At 41.9% G+C, this 16,830-nt stretch overlaps 1 protein-coding gene and 1 long non-coding RNA gene across 6 annotated transcripts in view; both read left to right on the forward strand.

Moving 5' to 3' along the window:
- LOC134211461 (uncharacterized) overlaps positions 1–16,399 on the forward strand; it is a 161,467-nt gene extending 145,068 nt beyond the window's left edge. For all 5 annotated transcript variants that reach the window (XM_062688332.1, XM_062688331.1, XM_062688334.1 and 2 more), the window contains exon 11: positions 15,968–16,399. In XM_062688332.1, coding sequence (XP_062544316.1) covers positions 15,968–16,065 — 98 coding nt within the window. In that variant the 3' untranslated portion in view covers positions 16,066–16,399. The remainder of the gene's footprint in view (positions 1–15,967) is intronic.
- On the forward strand, positions 9,264–9,974 carry LOC134215703 (uncharacterized). Its single transcript, XR_009980279.1, has 3 exons — positions 9,264–9,358; positions 9,422–9,489; positions 9,562–9,974. It is a non-coding gene; the product is annotated as an uncharacterized LOC134215703 (long non-coding RNA).
- Positions 16,400–16,830: the final 431 nt, after the last annotated feature.

A 16,830-nucleotide genomic window follows, 5' to 3' on the forward strand; every position in this document is an offset into this window, starting at 1 on the left:
TTACACGATTTTTTTTCGCTCGTATTTTTGATCGTGTGACTTCAATTTACCACCAAACTCTTCGCAACATGTTTCAAAAAATCCAGAATAAATCGAAGAAAAATCACATGATAATTAATATGCGTTAAACATTTGGGATGAGTGGATAATTGAGGAAATGTAAATCGCGTAAAAACAAAATCCAGTGTATACCATTTCGATAACCTATTGTATAGAGTACTTTATGGTACAGAACACCAATCCGGTTGGTTTTCCAAGAAGTCAAAACCATTACTTGAATAATTTTTGGGACTGTGGGGTAAAAGTACGCAGGAACCGGTGGGGCAAGAGCACGCATATGAATTTTCAAATTATGATGTCAAACCCGTATCTCCGGTCGAAATAGGACTTCTTCCAAAGCGTAAAGATCCACAACTAATGAAAAAGGGACAGAATTCGAAATTATCCCAAGTTTTTAGGATAAGTTGAAGTAATTCGGTGTTAGAAAGGACTTAGCGAACAAAGCACTGAAGCGAAATAATGAAATTGTATTAAGACTTGATGTACACCTAAACATAGTACGAAAACACAATTTCATCTAAATGATAATTTTATTGAAACAAAAGAAACATTCATAAATTACGCAACGTTTAGCTGGGAGGGGTTGTGAGATGTGTGACGATCCATATAATTTTTAGAGGATTCATACAAATAGTGTAAGATAGGGGGGGGGGAGGGGTGATGAAATAGCCAAATTTTACGTTACGTGATTGGTGGAAAGGAAAATGCCTTTGTATACGCCACACTGATATACATTTTTACCTCTGTAGTTTTTTGTATAAATAAAAAACAATGGTTTTTCGTATGAAAGTGCACATTTTTAGGACCCCCTCCCCCTTTAAGAGTTACGTAATCTTTAAACATTCCCTAATATATGCTCATTAAACATCAATTAAATGTTATTAACTCTTATTTGTGTTAATATATACTTAAACACACAGCACACAGCACATGATTGGATAAATGCGTACTCTTACCCCACCCGATGCGCACTTTTACCCCACCGGTGGGGTAAGAGTGCGTTTTTCACTTGTCTTGCAATAAGGGTTCCACTAAAACGAATCTCAATAATTTCAATATTTTTTCCACTGGGTAACATAAAGGAAGAGTATATGAATCATCGACACTGATTTGTTATGTAGAAGCTTGCTTCATAAGGGCCACATGATCGATTGAAAACTAAGTGCGTACTCTTGCCCCACTCTACTCTATTAGGTTCTGGTGGGCTCTCACCGATTCTTTGAGTGTGTGATGTGACTGTAAAGTATGGATGGAAGATAGGGTGGACCCAATTTGGCACGTTTCGTTGTTGCTGGCTGGATCGATCCATAAATCCTTATCGGGAAAATTTAAATGGACTCGCCTTGAGAGAGTCTCATCCGGGCAAATTAAATTGGGCCGTGGTCTCCTTAATGGAGTGGCGCTTAAGCCACGCGCTTTTATGAACGGATCGCTCCGTGCCGGCGGTACGACTGAACTGATAATTTGGCTGAAAAAGTCATATGTTCCAACAAGTTGTCTGTCCATAATAATCGTTTGGCCGATAGGTCGTGGTCAAAATTTTCATTTGGACGAAATGGTAGTTTGACAGGAAGGCGAAAAATGTCATTTGCTACACAACTAATACGGCCAAAAATGTCGGCCAGAAGGGTTTGTGGCCTTTCGGTCCTTTTTACTCGGTGGACATCCTTTTTCCAAAGGACACTTTGCCGAATAACATGTTAAAGCGAGAGTTGCCTGACCAACTTCCATTTGGGCGAAATGATTATAAGGTCGAAAATGGTTTGGCCGAAAATGTCATTTGGCTAAAAGGGGCGAAGTGATCATACGATTGAACTGATAATTTGGCCGGAAAAGTTGTTTTCCCCAACAGATCATTTGTCCGAAAATGGCGTTTGACCGAAAACGTAGTTAGGCCATATGGCTAGTTTACCCAAATGATTTTCGATCAGACAAGTTTCGATCTAATGATTTGTTCGGCCAAATGACATGTTTGGCCGAACAGCTTTGAGCTTTGTAGTCTTTCGACCAAACGGCCCTTCCCCTGCAAAAAATGATCTCAAAGTGAAATTCTTTGGATTTTAATGGGAAATCCTTGAGAATTTCCACAGAAAAAAAGGCTTTCCACAAGAAGTTGAGTACCTAAATTATCTATAAATTCAACGGAAAGCTCTTCAAAATGTATAACGGAAATTTACTCAGGATTTGAACTGCAGTACTTTTGGCATTTCGGAAGAAACTCTTCAGGTTTCGACGAAGAATTCTTCGGTATTTCCACTGAAAGTTCTTTTTTATTTTTATGAAAATCTTTTTAGAAATTTCAACGGCAAATTGTATGGAATTTTCAAAATATTTCTATTTAGCTTTGGGAATATAAATCGGAAAATTTTACGAAAATTTCACTGTTCTTTGGAATTGCCACGGTAAATTCTGCGGATTTCTGCAAATTTTAATCGACGTAGAAAACTGTAAATCAGCAGCGTGATACTTTTTAAACGGCGGCCCATCGCAAAAATATCGGCGGCGTCATGATGCTATATAAACTGTTAGCGATGGCGCACACCTCTGGCCTCCGTGTGCTCCTCCGGAAGATCTGGAGGATCTCACAAAACGGCAAATCTGCGAATTTCATTGAAAAAGTACCAGGATTTCTTAAAAGCATTTGCATTCGTATTCAGACTTGTGAGTATGGATTTGATGCTGTGGCTTAGGGGCCCCATTTATTCAAACATCTGCCTTCATCTCCACTAATAGTCTTCCACGGATTCACTCCACCTTCCTCGCTGTGCACCTCGTTTTCTTGTTCCCGTCGGATTGTTATCGAGAACCATTTTCACCGGGTAATTGACCGACATTCTGAGTATAACCCAAGTAGCACATTTCTATCGAATCTGGTAACAGCATTGTGTCCAAATTCTGTCGAATATCAGTTACGGTATTTAATAGTTTGGCATTTTCCGAATGTTCCAGATCTTCCGGAGGGTCACAGTAAACATGTTTAAGCCACAGCATCAAATCCATTCTCAGAATATGAATATAGGCACATCATTCAGCATTATTTTTTTAATAATGTTAGGCTATCCATTCTAGGCATGTGAGAATATTCCTTACATGAACATATTTTATGCGCATTTTATTAAAATACTTGTTCTGATTTCTGATAACATCTCTACAGTCGAACAACATGGAATATCACAGAAAGAAAACCCCTTTCAAATGGTTGGTACCTAAAACAGGCTTAAGCTGCGACACAGAATGGATTTGAAAAAAAATGAACATATCATAACGTTTCATTTTCCAACGGTTCTGTTAAACTGACAAAAGGTAAACATTATTCCTTAAAATTACCCAAAAGTGCCCTAAATCCGCAGAAAAGAACAATTTGCCCCCGAACCCGCACCCAGCTTAGATTCCAAATTGAATACATTTCATAGGAAAAGGAAGTGCCATTCGGCTTTTCACAAAATAAACATTTGTACGTTGACCTTCTTTCCCCGGGCCTGCCTAAGTCCTGAACGTTGTTTTATCGGCGGAGAAACCCCAACCGACAACAAAAAGAAAGGAAAACCTTTTCGCGCGGTTTACCGTTCTTCTCCCGCCCGAGTCCGAATCCAATACCTACACTGCCATGAAACGAACGATGGTTTGACCGGCTGGATAGCGCAGCGCAGGGGTATGACAGTCTTTCATCCCCGAATGTGCCTCCGGGCTGTTGGCATTTCGTTCATCTAATATGTTTGAGGAAAATTTCATAAATGTACACTTTCAAGTGTTCACTCTCATAACCCGCATGAGTGAATCTGAGAACCATCAACCCAGTAGTGCAGTGAATTGCAATCTATTTTAGCTGACAGTTTTTGTTCCCTAGTAGGGTAATACGGGCGTCCAGAGTTATGTGCATATGGTTTTCTGGAATCCCAACATTCAGGTTTTAGGTGTCGTATGAAGGGTTTTTCTTTTTCAAATGAGGTTAGAACAATCCTCTTATTCTATTTCGAGGTACCATAGTTTCCATATGTTTTATGGAACATATAAAGATAAGTAAGTTATAAAGTAAGCTGTTTCTCATTTTTATGTATCAAAATAATACGTGTTGAATGACACAGTTGGTTGTGAAACGCTCGCAGCGCTATAAAATACTTACAACAAGCAAGTTTCTACTTATTAGAGTTCTGGTTCATACCTGCAACGACAAAAGTGATAAAAACACGAATTAATCAAACTTTCAAATTTAGTAAAATACGATATCTTGATCATAGTTTAATGTTCCAATGCTGTACATTCACACAACAACCTATTTCAATGCAGCAACGTGCTTCTCCATCCCAGATCGAAAGTTTACTCATTTTTATTCCGCTCAACGGCAGCAGTTGTTGGGAAAAACTTTTTCGCACTCTGTAATCGATCCCGTTTGAGTGGATGGGAAGAAGCACAGCAACCGAAAAATTCAGTCATGCACAAAACTTACCCAATCAACTGATAAAAATCAATATACAACAAAGTTTCGAATTTTCTGCACAGCAGTGTAGTGTTTCTTTTCTTTTCACAACATTCTTCGATACTGCACATCTGGAGATGCGCCAAAACTGCAACCAAGTAGTCACAGCACAGCATCCTCCCCTATTCTTCCATGCTTTGCATTCGTTTGTCATCTATCACCGCTTTGTCAGTCGGACACATCGTAAGAGCTGGTGTCACGTCCCGATGCAGTTTGGAAAATAGTAATATTTAAAGAAGTCCCAGGCTGACGGATTGGGGCGTCCCATGTGCTCTCAGATGTAGGATGTGACATCTACGATGGGATGAAAGTGTAGGACAAAACTTTTACGAATTGGTGGTTTCCTAACATTAGACCATGTTGTTCCATTTCCAATTTCAATGACGCTAAAACTTTGAACTGGAACTGAATTAGGATAAAATATTCTATGACGTGGAGCCAATCTTACCAATGCTATAAGATTCGCAGCTACAAAACATGCTGCAGGGGTGGCTCGGTTCGATTCCCCGGTCCGTCCTGAACAAACTTCGGCCAAGAAATTGTTTCGACTTGACTACTAAATGAAATACTATCCGTTACTTGCTCCTCGGTGCAAGTATCCACAGTAATAATAATCGCCTGCATCAAAGTCCCATGCATATTTCCCACGGACGTAGCCCGTGGGAAAATCACATATTTTTCCCGACCATGATAAAAAAAACTCTCAAAAGTTTCTTAGAACAATCAATTCAAGCACAGCCTGCACATTTTGATGCAGAGCGATGTGTACGTAGCAATTGCGATGAGTAAAATCCTTTCACATTCCAGAACATAAAAAAAAGAGTGTCGCAAGCAGATGTTTTGATTGATGAGATATGTGTGTTTCTCTTTTTTGGGCGCTATGAATCTTTCAACCTAGGACAGAACCTGAGCTTTTATGGAACATATAAACATGACTTGCGCTCCTTATTCATTTTGATGCCTAATATTTTTATGTTGATGTTTCGTGGCCGTCTAATGAAAGATGAATTTTAGATCTGTCAATGAAGCTGATGATCCGCTTTATTTATAAATGCTTGTAACGAGCATGTCGTTTCATGTTTTATTGTTCAATATATGTTACTCGTAATATTCGTGATTAGGATTTAATAAATCAATTCGTCAAACTGACCCACGATTCGAGTGGAAACTCATTCCAAATTCAGCGCAGAGGAAGGACATAATTCGTAACGAGCACGAAAAGGCTCATCTGGGGTACGAGAAGACGCTAGCAACGGTAAAACAGCGATATTTCTGGCCTCGCATGAATGAAGAGGTGCGCAGATTCTGCAGAGGTTGCCTGAAGTGCCTGGTCAGCAAGTCCGGAAACATCAACGTGACACCACCAATGGGTTCTCAGAAGCCCGTCGAGTATCCATGGCAGTTTGTCACTCTCGACTACGTTGGACCATTACCGCCGTCAGGACGGGGTAGGCACACTTGTCTCTTAGTGGCCACGGACGTCTTTAGCAAGTTCATTCTGGTGCAGCCATTCAGAGAAGCTAAAGCTCATTCGTTGGTGGAATTTGTGGAGAACTCTATATTTCGATTGTTCGGCGTCCCGGAGACAGTATTGACCGACAACGGTTCTCAATTCGTGTCGAAACAGTTCAAAGAACTGTTGAACAAATATAATGTTTCGCACTGGTTAACCCCGGCATACCACCCGCAGGTTAATAATACCGAAAGGGTTAACCGGGTTATCACGACTGCCATACGAGCCACGCTCAAAGGAGAGCACAATCACTGGTCGGATAATTTGCAGGAAATTGCGGAGGCTATCCGAAACTCTGTTCACGACTCGACGAAACACAACCCGTACTTTGTAGTGTTCGGAAGGAACAAAATCTCCGACGGAACTGAATACTCGCGAATTCGCGACAACGTACCATCGACCAACATCACCGACAACACGGCGGCCGAAAAAAGGCAAAAGCTATTCGATCAGATCAAGGTGAATTTGTCGACCGCCTACGCAAAACATGCCAAAACGTACAACCTAAGATCCAATCCTAACTGCCCCACCTACGCGGTGGGCGAAATGCTATTAAAACAAACCTTTGAATTGTCCAATAAAGGGAAGGGATTTTGTCGGAAGTTGGCTCCAAAATATGAACCCGCTGTGGTGCGAAAAATTTTGGGGACTAACACCTATGAACTGGAGGATCAGGACGGGAAACGATTGGGGGTCTACTACGCCAATAGGTTGAAGAAGATGAAAACTCGTCTAAGCCAATAAGTGGTAGCCTTTTCAAGCTATGAACCTCCTAGTGAGTGACCACAGATTACGATGAGAAAAAACACCTACGGGGTAATTACATCTTCTAGGGCAATTTTCGACGGACTCGTGGGAGGAAAGTTTTCGAATGGACCAAACACTGAGGGTACCGAGATTGTTCCTTAACCGACCGGAAGAGACTACAAAACAACGCGAATAATCAAATTCAACTCGAGCGAATTTACGGCCCACAATGGCTGCGCGGTTGTAAATATGTACATACCTAGTTAGTTTATAGTAGATCTAGTACCCTAAGCTTTAGCAATAATATTAGTAGTTAACCTATTTGTTAGAAGTAAATGTCGAAAATCTCTCACGAATTTATGAACTTTGTTTTGGGTACGTCATCTTTGTAAATATAGTCAATTTAGTCTTGTTTCGTCTTTTTCCATCTCTTGTACATATATTTCCGTTAATTTATTCACATAGTTCACTGTTTAGTTTTGTTTATTTTGTTGCACATCGTTCCTAAAAAGTGAAATCAGTCATTAGTTTGTTGTAAAGTTCATTGATTTTGTAAATTAGTACGTTTTCTTACCAGTTTTGTAGTCGTTTCCATTATTTAGCGCAGTAGATCTCCGTTCGTAAGCAGTCCGTTCCGTTTTCGTCCTCCCAGTTCACAACCATCGTATCCGTCTATCCTGTCCCAGTCCATTCATCCGTAAAGTTCCATTCATGTTTCTTTCCCATCATCCTTCAATTGTCATTCGTCCTAGTCGTCCAGTATCCCACGTATCCTGCTGAGGTCGGCCCAACTGTATAAAAAAAGAAAAGAAAAAAAAAACAAACACAAACTTTACACCCAATGTTTTGGAACGAATATCTATACTCTCCTGAAGCATCTTCCATCCGCGTTAGCACTGCCTTCAAACTGGTTCATCCACATCACAGCACTACCGAATTCACCTACTTTCACGGTGAAATAACACGATTTTCACGAAATTCTTTTCCCGATTTCACTTCACTTGTTGATTATTTTGACGTTTCCTTTTTTGTTGATGACTTGGAATGTTTGATAGACCGGTATGAGTGCAGAATGAACTGAGCGATGAACTAATCAAAGCTCAGTCGGTTCATTTATGGTTTTGAATGCAAGGGGTGTATGAATGGTAAATTTGTGTTAATGTTGTTTTAAAAATCTCTTGTAGAATTTTGTTGTCGGGTAAATCCCGGTGTTTAAAAATTCATTCAAGATGATAATTTTCGTTTCAGTACAGCAGATAGCGTTATCGCGGATAATTATCCGTGGCAGCAAGCTGTGTACAGAAACAGTTATTTTGATGAGAAGGATTGAATCTTGCGCGCTCGCTACGTGTTGGGCTTTAGATTTCAATTCCAACTCATCGGTCCGCGTCCACTTAGGTGGAAATTTTCGTGTACATTGTCTTCGTTAATCGGCAAAGAGTCCTGGTGTAGAAGATAATGTATCGTTTCGTGTCAGTTTTCGCGTGAGCTCACTCATAGTTTGTCGACGACTTTGAGTTGATGCCTTTTAAATGTTGTTCGTTTTTTTTTGTTATTTTTTTCGATTTTGCGTGCTTGAGGTCATCAACAACAACAACAATAATCCATTCTATGAATCACTTCCATTTGCTTTTTCCGTCCAAATCAAGTTACCGTCTTTTAAATTGTTGTGAGTAGTTCTATTTTGTTAATGTTTAATTTCGCTGGAGACCGGAGACAAATTGTCGCTGATGGTCAGTGGCAGGCAGGTTTCGCAATAAAATCTGTGCTGTAAACAGAGAGGGAGTCAACTTCGGTTGATGATGAATCTATATGACCCCGAAATTTAAATAAGACGTTATAGCACCTCGCACTTTGTTAATTTGTAAATATATTCTGTGGTAGATTTAGGCCTACGAAAATTTGATTGGTAATTGTAATCTCCATTCCAATGCCAATCAAATTTTCGTACATTTAGTGGGGAATAATGTAACGAGCATGTCGTTTCATGTTTTATTGTTCAATATATGTTACTCGTAATATTCGTGATTAGGATTTAATAAATCAATTTGATAATTTGCCAAATATGTTGAACCAGCCTAGAGCACAAATTCAAAATTCACTACATTAGCGTTCATTCTGTTCATGAGCGGCACTCTCAAGAAGCGCAAAACAAAATTAATTGTGTGAGTTCCTACTGACGTTGTGAGCGGCCGTAAAATGGATCAAATCTGCCGGGTGGCTTGTAGCACATGCTATCGCCCGCGTGCATCGACCCGTTGAGAATCCTTTCAGGTTGCAATGACCTTTGGCGTTTTCTTTCCACCCAAGATTTTGGGGCCGAACAGCGAGATGGATGATTGAAGCTGTTCGTGGAAAGAGATGCAAACATGCGCGAATATGATTATTTAGAGCGCGAGTAATTTTCGGAATCACGAAATTAACTTCGTGATGTCCGGTGATGCAATTTACAATTTGGCGGTTAATCTGAGGATTCCCAAGTTGATCAAGTTCACTTCGAACTGATCCGTGGAAGAGGCAGGAGTGGCCCAAAGTTCTCGCGCCGTGGTGTCTTTTCAAAGGTGACATGAAGAATAGTCAGTTAGTAGAGCTTAATTAATACCTGTTTAAATTCCTTTCCCTAGTTTGTAGAATCGTGTGTGCTATTGTGAAAAGGCGGTGTGTTATCGTGTGTGGCTTCGTGCAATTAAAGGTAATTCGTGCTTATTTGTGCTAAATGTGATGTTAAATTAACACGTAGAACGTGCATTAAATTATTCTAAAGGTTTCTTGCCAAGCCGTTAATCCGTCCGTGGCACCACAATCGAACTCCCAGTGGCCATTTCTGACCCCACCATCAGGCTCAGAAGTTCTCCCGGGGCACGCCGGAAGAGGGACGCTTCCGTTCTTCTACGCTCCCTAGGCAGGACGAATCAGCAAGCGCAATCGCATTTCCGTTCCCCTAGTGACGACTAGGGAAACCTCGACGCACGTGTCGCGTCGCGCGCAAATCGAGCTATTCCGATGTTCGAGTGAACCGACCGCCAACCAGCAGCAGAAAGGCAATCCGCCTACCCCCGGCGGCAACAGAGCTTCGTCGTCGAACGAGAGCGCAGCAGCGAGTTCACCGCCACCCCCTTTCCGTTCATCCGGCGGCGTCATCATCGTCACCAAGCAAAGGTCGTGAGTACCCCTATATTATGTTCATGCGCATGACTATTTAATTCACGCCGCAACACAGTTTCCGTTGCGTGGCGTGCACGGCCGTTTTTATAAGACCGTGAATTGAAATTCCGTGAATCGAAAACCCATTGCGTTCGCCGAGGCGAACGAGAGATTCGATAGCACGTCATTAGAATGCACACCTAGCCAAAGCACACACACGATAGGTAGACAGGGACCATAGCATGGGAAAGGTTGAGAGAGAATAGAAAGAGAAGAGCGAAGAGAAATGAACACTGATGTAGAAGGATAGAAAGTAGAAATAAAGCTCAAAATTGTTCGGATAAAAGCTCGTTTGTTGCGTATGTGATGTCGAAACATTTCCGTTGTACAGTATAAGAGATGAGGAAGCGGACAAATAGATCCACGCAATAAATGTTGGTTCCAATTAAGTGAAATGAGTTGAGTGTTTTCTTGTCACACGTGTCCCGGTTGTAGTTTTTGTTGTAGAAATTGTTTTACTGGGGAGGTTGGCTCCGAAACCAACCGGGCAACTTTTAGTCGGACACGGGTCGGTTCGATTGGGAATTCAGGATACTTGCCGGTGATGATAACACCCTTTATATAATTCATCGCTGGCCGATAATTATAATCTTGTTCTAGATAATTATACTCATAAACCGCATTAGTAGCGTTTCTTTTTGTGGACAGTTTCAGTCAGCCATCTTACTTCCCGGACCAAATTTAAAAACTGAGCCTTCTTCCCCTGAAAGGTCTCAACGGTCGGGCAACCCAAATATTGGTGGATGGTCTCCCTCGGGAGTGGCGCTTAAGCCATCTCACTTATAAGCCGGGAAGGTCAGTAAGGCTGACGGTTATATGCTTAGATCTATACGGGCTACGAAATGGAGAGTTGACATCCAGGAAGGAGCGCCTAACATAGCTCTGGTGCTCACAAGTTTCAATACTTACGCTTCCACGGGTCTTCCGATGACAATTGAGTGAGAGGTTGCGTCCTGTGCGGTCTGCCTACGATGTGGTAGGGTTCGATAAAAAGCTGCATGTGTCCACCAGTGTGGCCGACCCAGCCTCACTTCCGATCCCGAATTTCCGTTGCTATCGGCCTCTGGTGACAACGACGATGGAGCTCGTTGTTTGAGATCCAATTGTGAGAACACCAGGCCCGAATTATGTACCGCATGCATCTGTTGATGAACACCTGCAGCTGTTGAGTGTTCTCCACTGATACACACCATGTTTCGCTAGCGTATAACAGCACAGATTTCACGCTTGAGTTGAAAATTCGTATTTTGGTGCCTTCACTTATCTGCCTGTTTTTCCAGATATTTCTTAAACTCGCAAAGGCAGCCCTTGCTTTCTTGATCCGTGCGCCTGTCGATCTTGGTACCGCCGTCTGACGCCATTTGGCTACCAAGATATTAGAAGCTTTCAACATTCTCCACTGGTTGCCCGGCTACTGTGAAACTAGACGGGGTCACCGTGTTTACATCCAACGATTTGGTTTTGTTGACGTTGATTACTAAGAGGAGCGCTCGGCAAGGTCGTTGAGCTTACTCTGCATATCAGAGCGCCGTTAAGCGAGGAGTGCAACGTCATCATAACTCATTTTACAGTATTCGGTAAATTTTACCGAAATCTCAACAGCACATCTGTTTGGTAATTATTTTACAGATTTTTTGTTATTTTTTTCATTGTTCAACTGTCAAAATAACCGAAAATCAGTAAAATTATTTACCGAACAGTTCTGCTGTTAAGATTTCGGTAAAATTTTACCGAATTCGGCGATTTAATCTAAATGTGTAGGCAGATCATGCCGAGGTGGTGATGGCCTGGCTGGCACTTGAAAAAGTTGTTCGAAGTGCTCGAACCAGCGTTTCAGCTGGTCAGTTGGGTCGGTCAATAACTGATCATTCGCATCTTTCACAGGCATCGTTGCATTCATCTTCGCCCCGCTTAAGCTTCGTGAGATATCGTAGAGGAGGCGAATTTTCCTTGTTGCTGTGGCTCTCTCTCCTTCGTCGGCCAGAGAGTCTGCCCTCGCTCGCTTGTCCCGTCGACATGAGCGTTTTACTTCCTTCTCAAGAGCCGAGTATCGTTGACGGGCAAAGACTTTGGCTCCTCTGGTTTTTGATCGCTCTTTGGCTTTGGCTTTTCTTTGCTCCTCTATCTTCCTCCAGGTCTCATCGGTGATCCATTGTTTTCTCTAGGTGCGCAGTTCACCCTGATTGTTCTCGCTGGTGGCGATGAAGGCGGTTCATTGGTCTTCCACGCTGCCACCTTCCGGAATATCTGCAGCACGCGTCTGCAGTTCTTCAACGAAGGACCGTTTCACCGTGGCATCTTCCAGTCGACGTGTGTTGAACCGTCGTCCAACTCTCTCCTCCTGCCAGCGAATCCGCGCAATGAACAGGCGTATTTCGCCGATGAGGAGGTGATTGTCAGACGCGATATCGGCACTACGTTTATTCCGTACATCAAAAAGGCTCCGTTTCCATTTTCGGCTGATGCAGATGTGGGCGATTTGATTTTCTGTAAAGCCGTCACAGGAGACCCACGTGACCTTGTGAGCCGGTTGATGAGGGAAGAGCGATCCTCCGATCACCATGTCGTTATTACCACAAAATTCTGCGAACAGCTCTCCGTTTTCGCTCATTTCTCCAAGACCATGGCGTCCCATAATGCGCTCATGGTTCGAGTTGTCGGATCCGATCTTTGCATTGAAGTCGCCCAAACAGATCTTGATATCACCCTTCTGAATACTATCTACGATGGCATTGAGTTGACTGTAGAAGTTCTCTTTGTCTTGCAGATCGGCAGCATCGGTTGGCGCATAACATTGGATTATAGTAAAGTTTCGGACCCGTATTCTGAATCTGGCAACGATTATCCTTTCACTTATAGGTTCCCACTTCATAGGCTCAGAGTGTGCCTGAGCGCTTAGTAGGAAGCCAAATCCGCGATGCTCGGGAGCGTGTTCACCTCGTTAACCAGAGTATGGCAGAACTTGTCCCGACGGCGTTCTATGTTTCCAAAGGTTTGCCAACAGACTTTTCTCAGTTCCAGGATCTCAAGCTTCATGCGGCGTGCCCCATTGGCAAGTTGTTCCAATTTTTCCTTAGTAGCACAGTTCTGGCAGATTTGGTTGCAGCAATTCTTATATGCCTCAATTTGGTCGCAAATGAGTCACAGAAACTTCTCTATAACAAGTGTGTTGCTCGGGTTACCCTACTGGGCTACGGTTAAAACGTTCCCTGTTCCTATTCGTGTCCGTTGTTCCGCGCTAAGAGTTGTTGCAATAAAATCAGTCCGTATTCTTTAATTATCGGATTCTCGAACAAATTGATGTTTCGGGAACAGTAGGCTGTTGGCCCTAGGTTCCCTATTCACCGGGATGGGGCTGCCATTTTAGGTGTAGCTTCCGGGGAATAGCATTTCATACTTAGCCACTGGATGCCAGAACAGACGCTGTTGGAGCCGCACCTTCTTGATGAACAGACGCTCGATCAGTCGGGTCACATTTGTTTAAAGTTCCACCACTAGGCTAGTGCGCTTTGAGCGGCACACGGTCGCTTTGATATGGCCTGCTTGGGGACACATGCAGCTTTTTATAGAAGTTCAACAGAGCCCACTGTCGAACCCCACAACATCCTAGGCAGACCCCCAGTACGCACCCTCTCACTCTAGCTGATGTTAGAAGGACAACAGTGCCCAAGCTACACTACTTGCTAAGTACGCAACCCTTAGCTGACGGTCAATTGTCATCGGAAGACCCATGGAAGCGTGAGTATAGGAACTTGTGAGGACCAGAGCTATGTTAGGCGCTCCTTCCCGGATGTCAACTCACCATTTCGTAGCCCACATCGTTACAACGTCCCTTGGAAAGGGATTCGCGCTTCTCGCGAACTGGCTCTTAATTTTCTTTTCATTATAATTGTGTTCATGACGCACTGCAAGCAGACGTGTTTCCTAAAGGCTTATTCTTCGAATCATGAAATCATGAGTACAAATCATTTCAAATTAACTAGGGTTATTGCTCCTGGACTCATCTCATAACGCTATGGCCATTGGCCATCCCTTAAAAATACAAAGCAAAAAAATAAAATTGATTTATTTCTGACATTTGTTTTTTAGCGATAAGCATGCATGTCAGATTGTGTTGTATTTGTTTCTTTCGCGACTAGATGAATATATGTTTAGGGAGATAGAAGTTAAAACAACCCACCTATTTCTGAACAATGATTGGAAGATTCATTCCCTAACTCGACTCTATACTCCTTAAAATTTCTGTATTTCCCGTTCTACCAAACGATTTATACTGATATAGCAATTATTTCTAAAATCCCTTGCGTCTTTATGAATTAAATGCCCAACTAACCTTTCTTCCATTTTCTTTGATCTATAGAACCAAATTGGTGAGCCGATTATGAAAAGTTAATTCAGAATTTGTGATAAAATCATGTGATATAATAAAATCTAATAAAATTTGACCATGAATATGCACATCTCCTAATCTTTCGCTGATTGATATAAGCCCAAACAATCTTCTCCAAAGCCTCTCCAGATGTGAGGCGGTAATATTTTCGATCAAAACTTTAAATTAGCTATCCAATCCGCGCACCGCACCCTTCCCATCCACCAGTCCATGTTCATCTAATCCTCTTTACGAACTTTTGGATTCCGGTTCGAAGGTAAACTTTTCTTATCGCGACGAGGGCTCATTTTTCAGATTTCTTCGGCCCGTCGTCGTTTGGCTCCTTTTGGATGGGAAAGTTGTGCAATTGAAATTGCATTTCATCGCCGTAATAACTCCCAATTGGCTCCGTCATTGGGCGGAATCGCTGTGGTTGCGCTTGTGGCTGCTGTGTGGAGGCTAATAGAATCTGTTTGGAGCTGTTACTGCCCTTAATCGTAAATTTGCTCCATCTGAATTTTTGTTCAATTTTAGTTTAATCTTTTCATCGTTTAAAAACAGTGCTTCTTACAAATCTTGAAAAGTAATAAACATAATTGAAACTTATTTCGACCAGAAATGCCACACCATTTGAGGATAAAAAAATCTTGTTAGATCAAAGCTTCCACTAACATTTCTCTTTAATCAAATCACTGCAAGAAATTTAAACAACATGTATCTATATTTGGTGGGCTTTTGGTCACCGAAAATTTTATATTTTTGGTTTGTTGATTTTTATCGGTTTTTAATATTAACAAACCAAAAAATATAGCATGCATGAATGCGGCATTTTGAATTAAAGGATGGACTATGAAAAAATCTAATCTTCTCAGTTTCCGCTCCAATCTACAAACTGTGCAACATTAGACTAAAAGGATAAAATTAATCAGGTTGAAAGCTAAACTAATACAACTGGGATTCATCAAAAGGGCGTATATATCTCATTACACATCCTCGCAAAGAATAACACAAAAAGTCTTCTTCTAATCCCATTTGGTACTGGCTCGTTCCCTACCTTTCACTTTAGGAGCTTCTGTGCAGCTACTCGCAGCCCAGGAAAACATGGGAACTAGTTTTTACAGTCTTTTTACATTTCCTCCCCCGGCCCCCCTTCAGTCGCTTGCCCTTTTGTCACCACGCTTTTCACTCGTCAAACAGGTCAGACCCAGCTGGAGAAAAGCAGAAACTACAAAGTTCGCCTTTAGGAGCGCAAAAAAAGCGCATTGCCAGAAAAATTATTCCATCCATAATCATGAGGATCCGTCCTCGGATGGACACTTTTCTCCATCTTGGTCATCTCTCTGCTCGGTAGTTGGCCCGTTCGGTCTGGCTGACGACGACGACAACGACAGTGAGATTGCGATGCTCAATCTCGGACGGACGCAGTTTGCATTTTTCGACTGGTGTCACATCCAAACCCGCACCGGTTCCATTCCGGGTCGGAGGTCCGAACTTACTGAGTTTATTTCGGTTGTGTTTGCTGGTAGCTTATCCTCGTTTCAAATTTACTTTATTTTGGTCTTACATTTTGCTGTTTTTTTTTCTTTTCTCATTTCAGATGATATAACTCTACCGACGTCACCGACTCCGTTTCAAGGTGGTAGTCTATCATCAATTGCAGAAAATCTGAGACTAGATGATGATTCAAATATATGAATTACATTTGCTGGATTCAAAGGATGTTGGAGTACGTATGGCAATGATAGTGACGCAAACGTATTGCCCTATAACATAACTAGTAGGTACTTCAGATTTTGATTACTTCGTCTGTTTAAATATCTCTGCCGTCAAACTTAGCACAATGAAATGATAAAATACGCATCCCTTAGTATTTTTCTTTCTTTCTTATGTTGTTAATTGTAAAATGATTTAGAATCAATCGCGACTTTTCGCAATTGTACACACTAGAAATTTTTGATGGTCCTTAAAACACGACAAGATCATTCAGTTCAAAATAAATAGACAATAATAAAAATAGTTGGACTACATATACTTACCGTGTGAGGAAAATCAAGACTGACACTTTGAACAACGCCGATGCAGTAATTCCAACGCCGTTTTGTGTGGATTATTTTCAATAATATATCACAATCAGTTGTGAGGAAAGAGCGGCTAACGATAAGCGAGATTCTTTCGATGGACGAAGTTTTCTTACCACGCCACCTGAAAGGCCGCCAAAGGTAAGCGATATGGAGATCCATGGTGGGTCAAATGAAGGTGGACGGGGTTCCTCTAACCAAAGTCATCTAAACAGTGATGACAAACCAAATAGAAAGGAGTGGCCAGAAGATGAAGATTATAAAAGACATCACGAATTTGATCATCTTCTTCCTGGACCACAGCATTTACAACGGGGACTTTAAACAGGCTTTGGTGACCCTCTGCGACCAGATCGTGGTGGTGAATCAAGATTGAAAGTCC

The sequence above is a fragment of the Armigeres subalbatus genome, chromosome 2 (assembly GCF_024139115.2).
Source record: "Armigeres subalbatus isolate Guangzhou_Male chromosome 2, GZ_Asu_2, whole genome shotgun sequence".
Lineage (NCBI taxonomy): Eukaryota > Metazoa > Arthropoda > Insecta > Diptera > Culicidae > Armigeres > Armigeres subalbatus.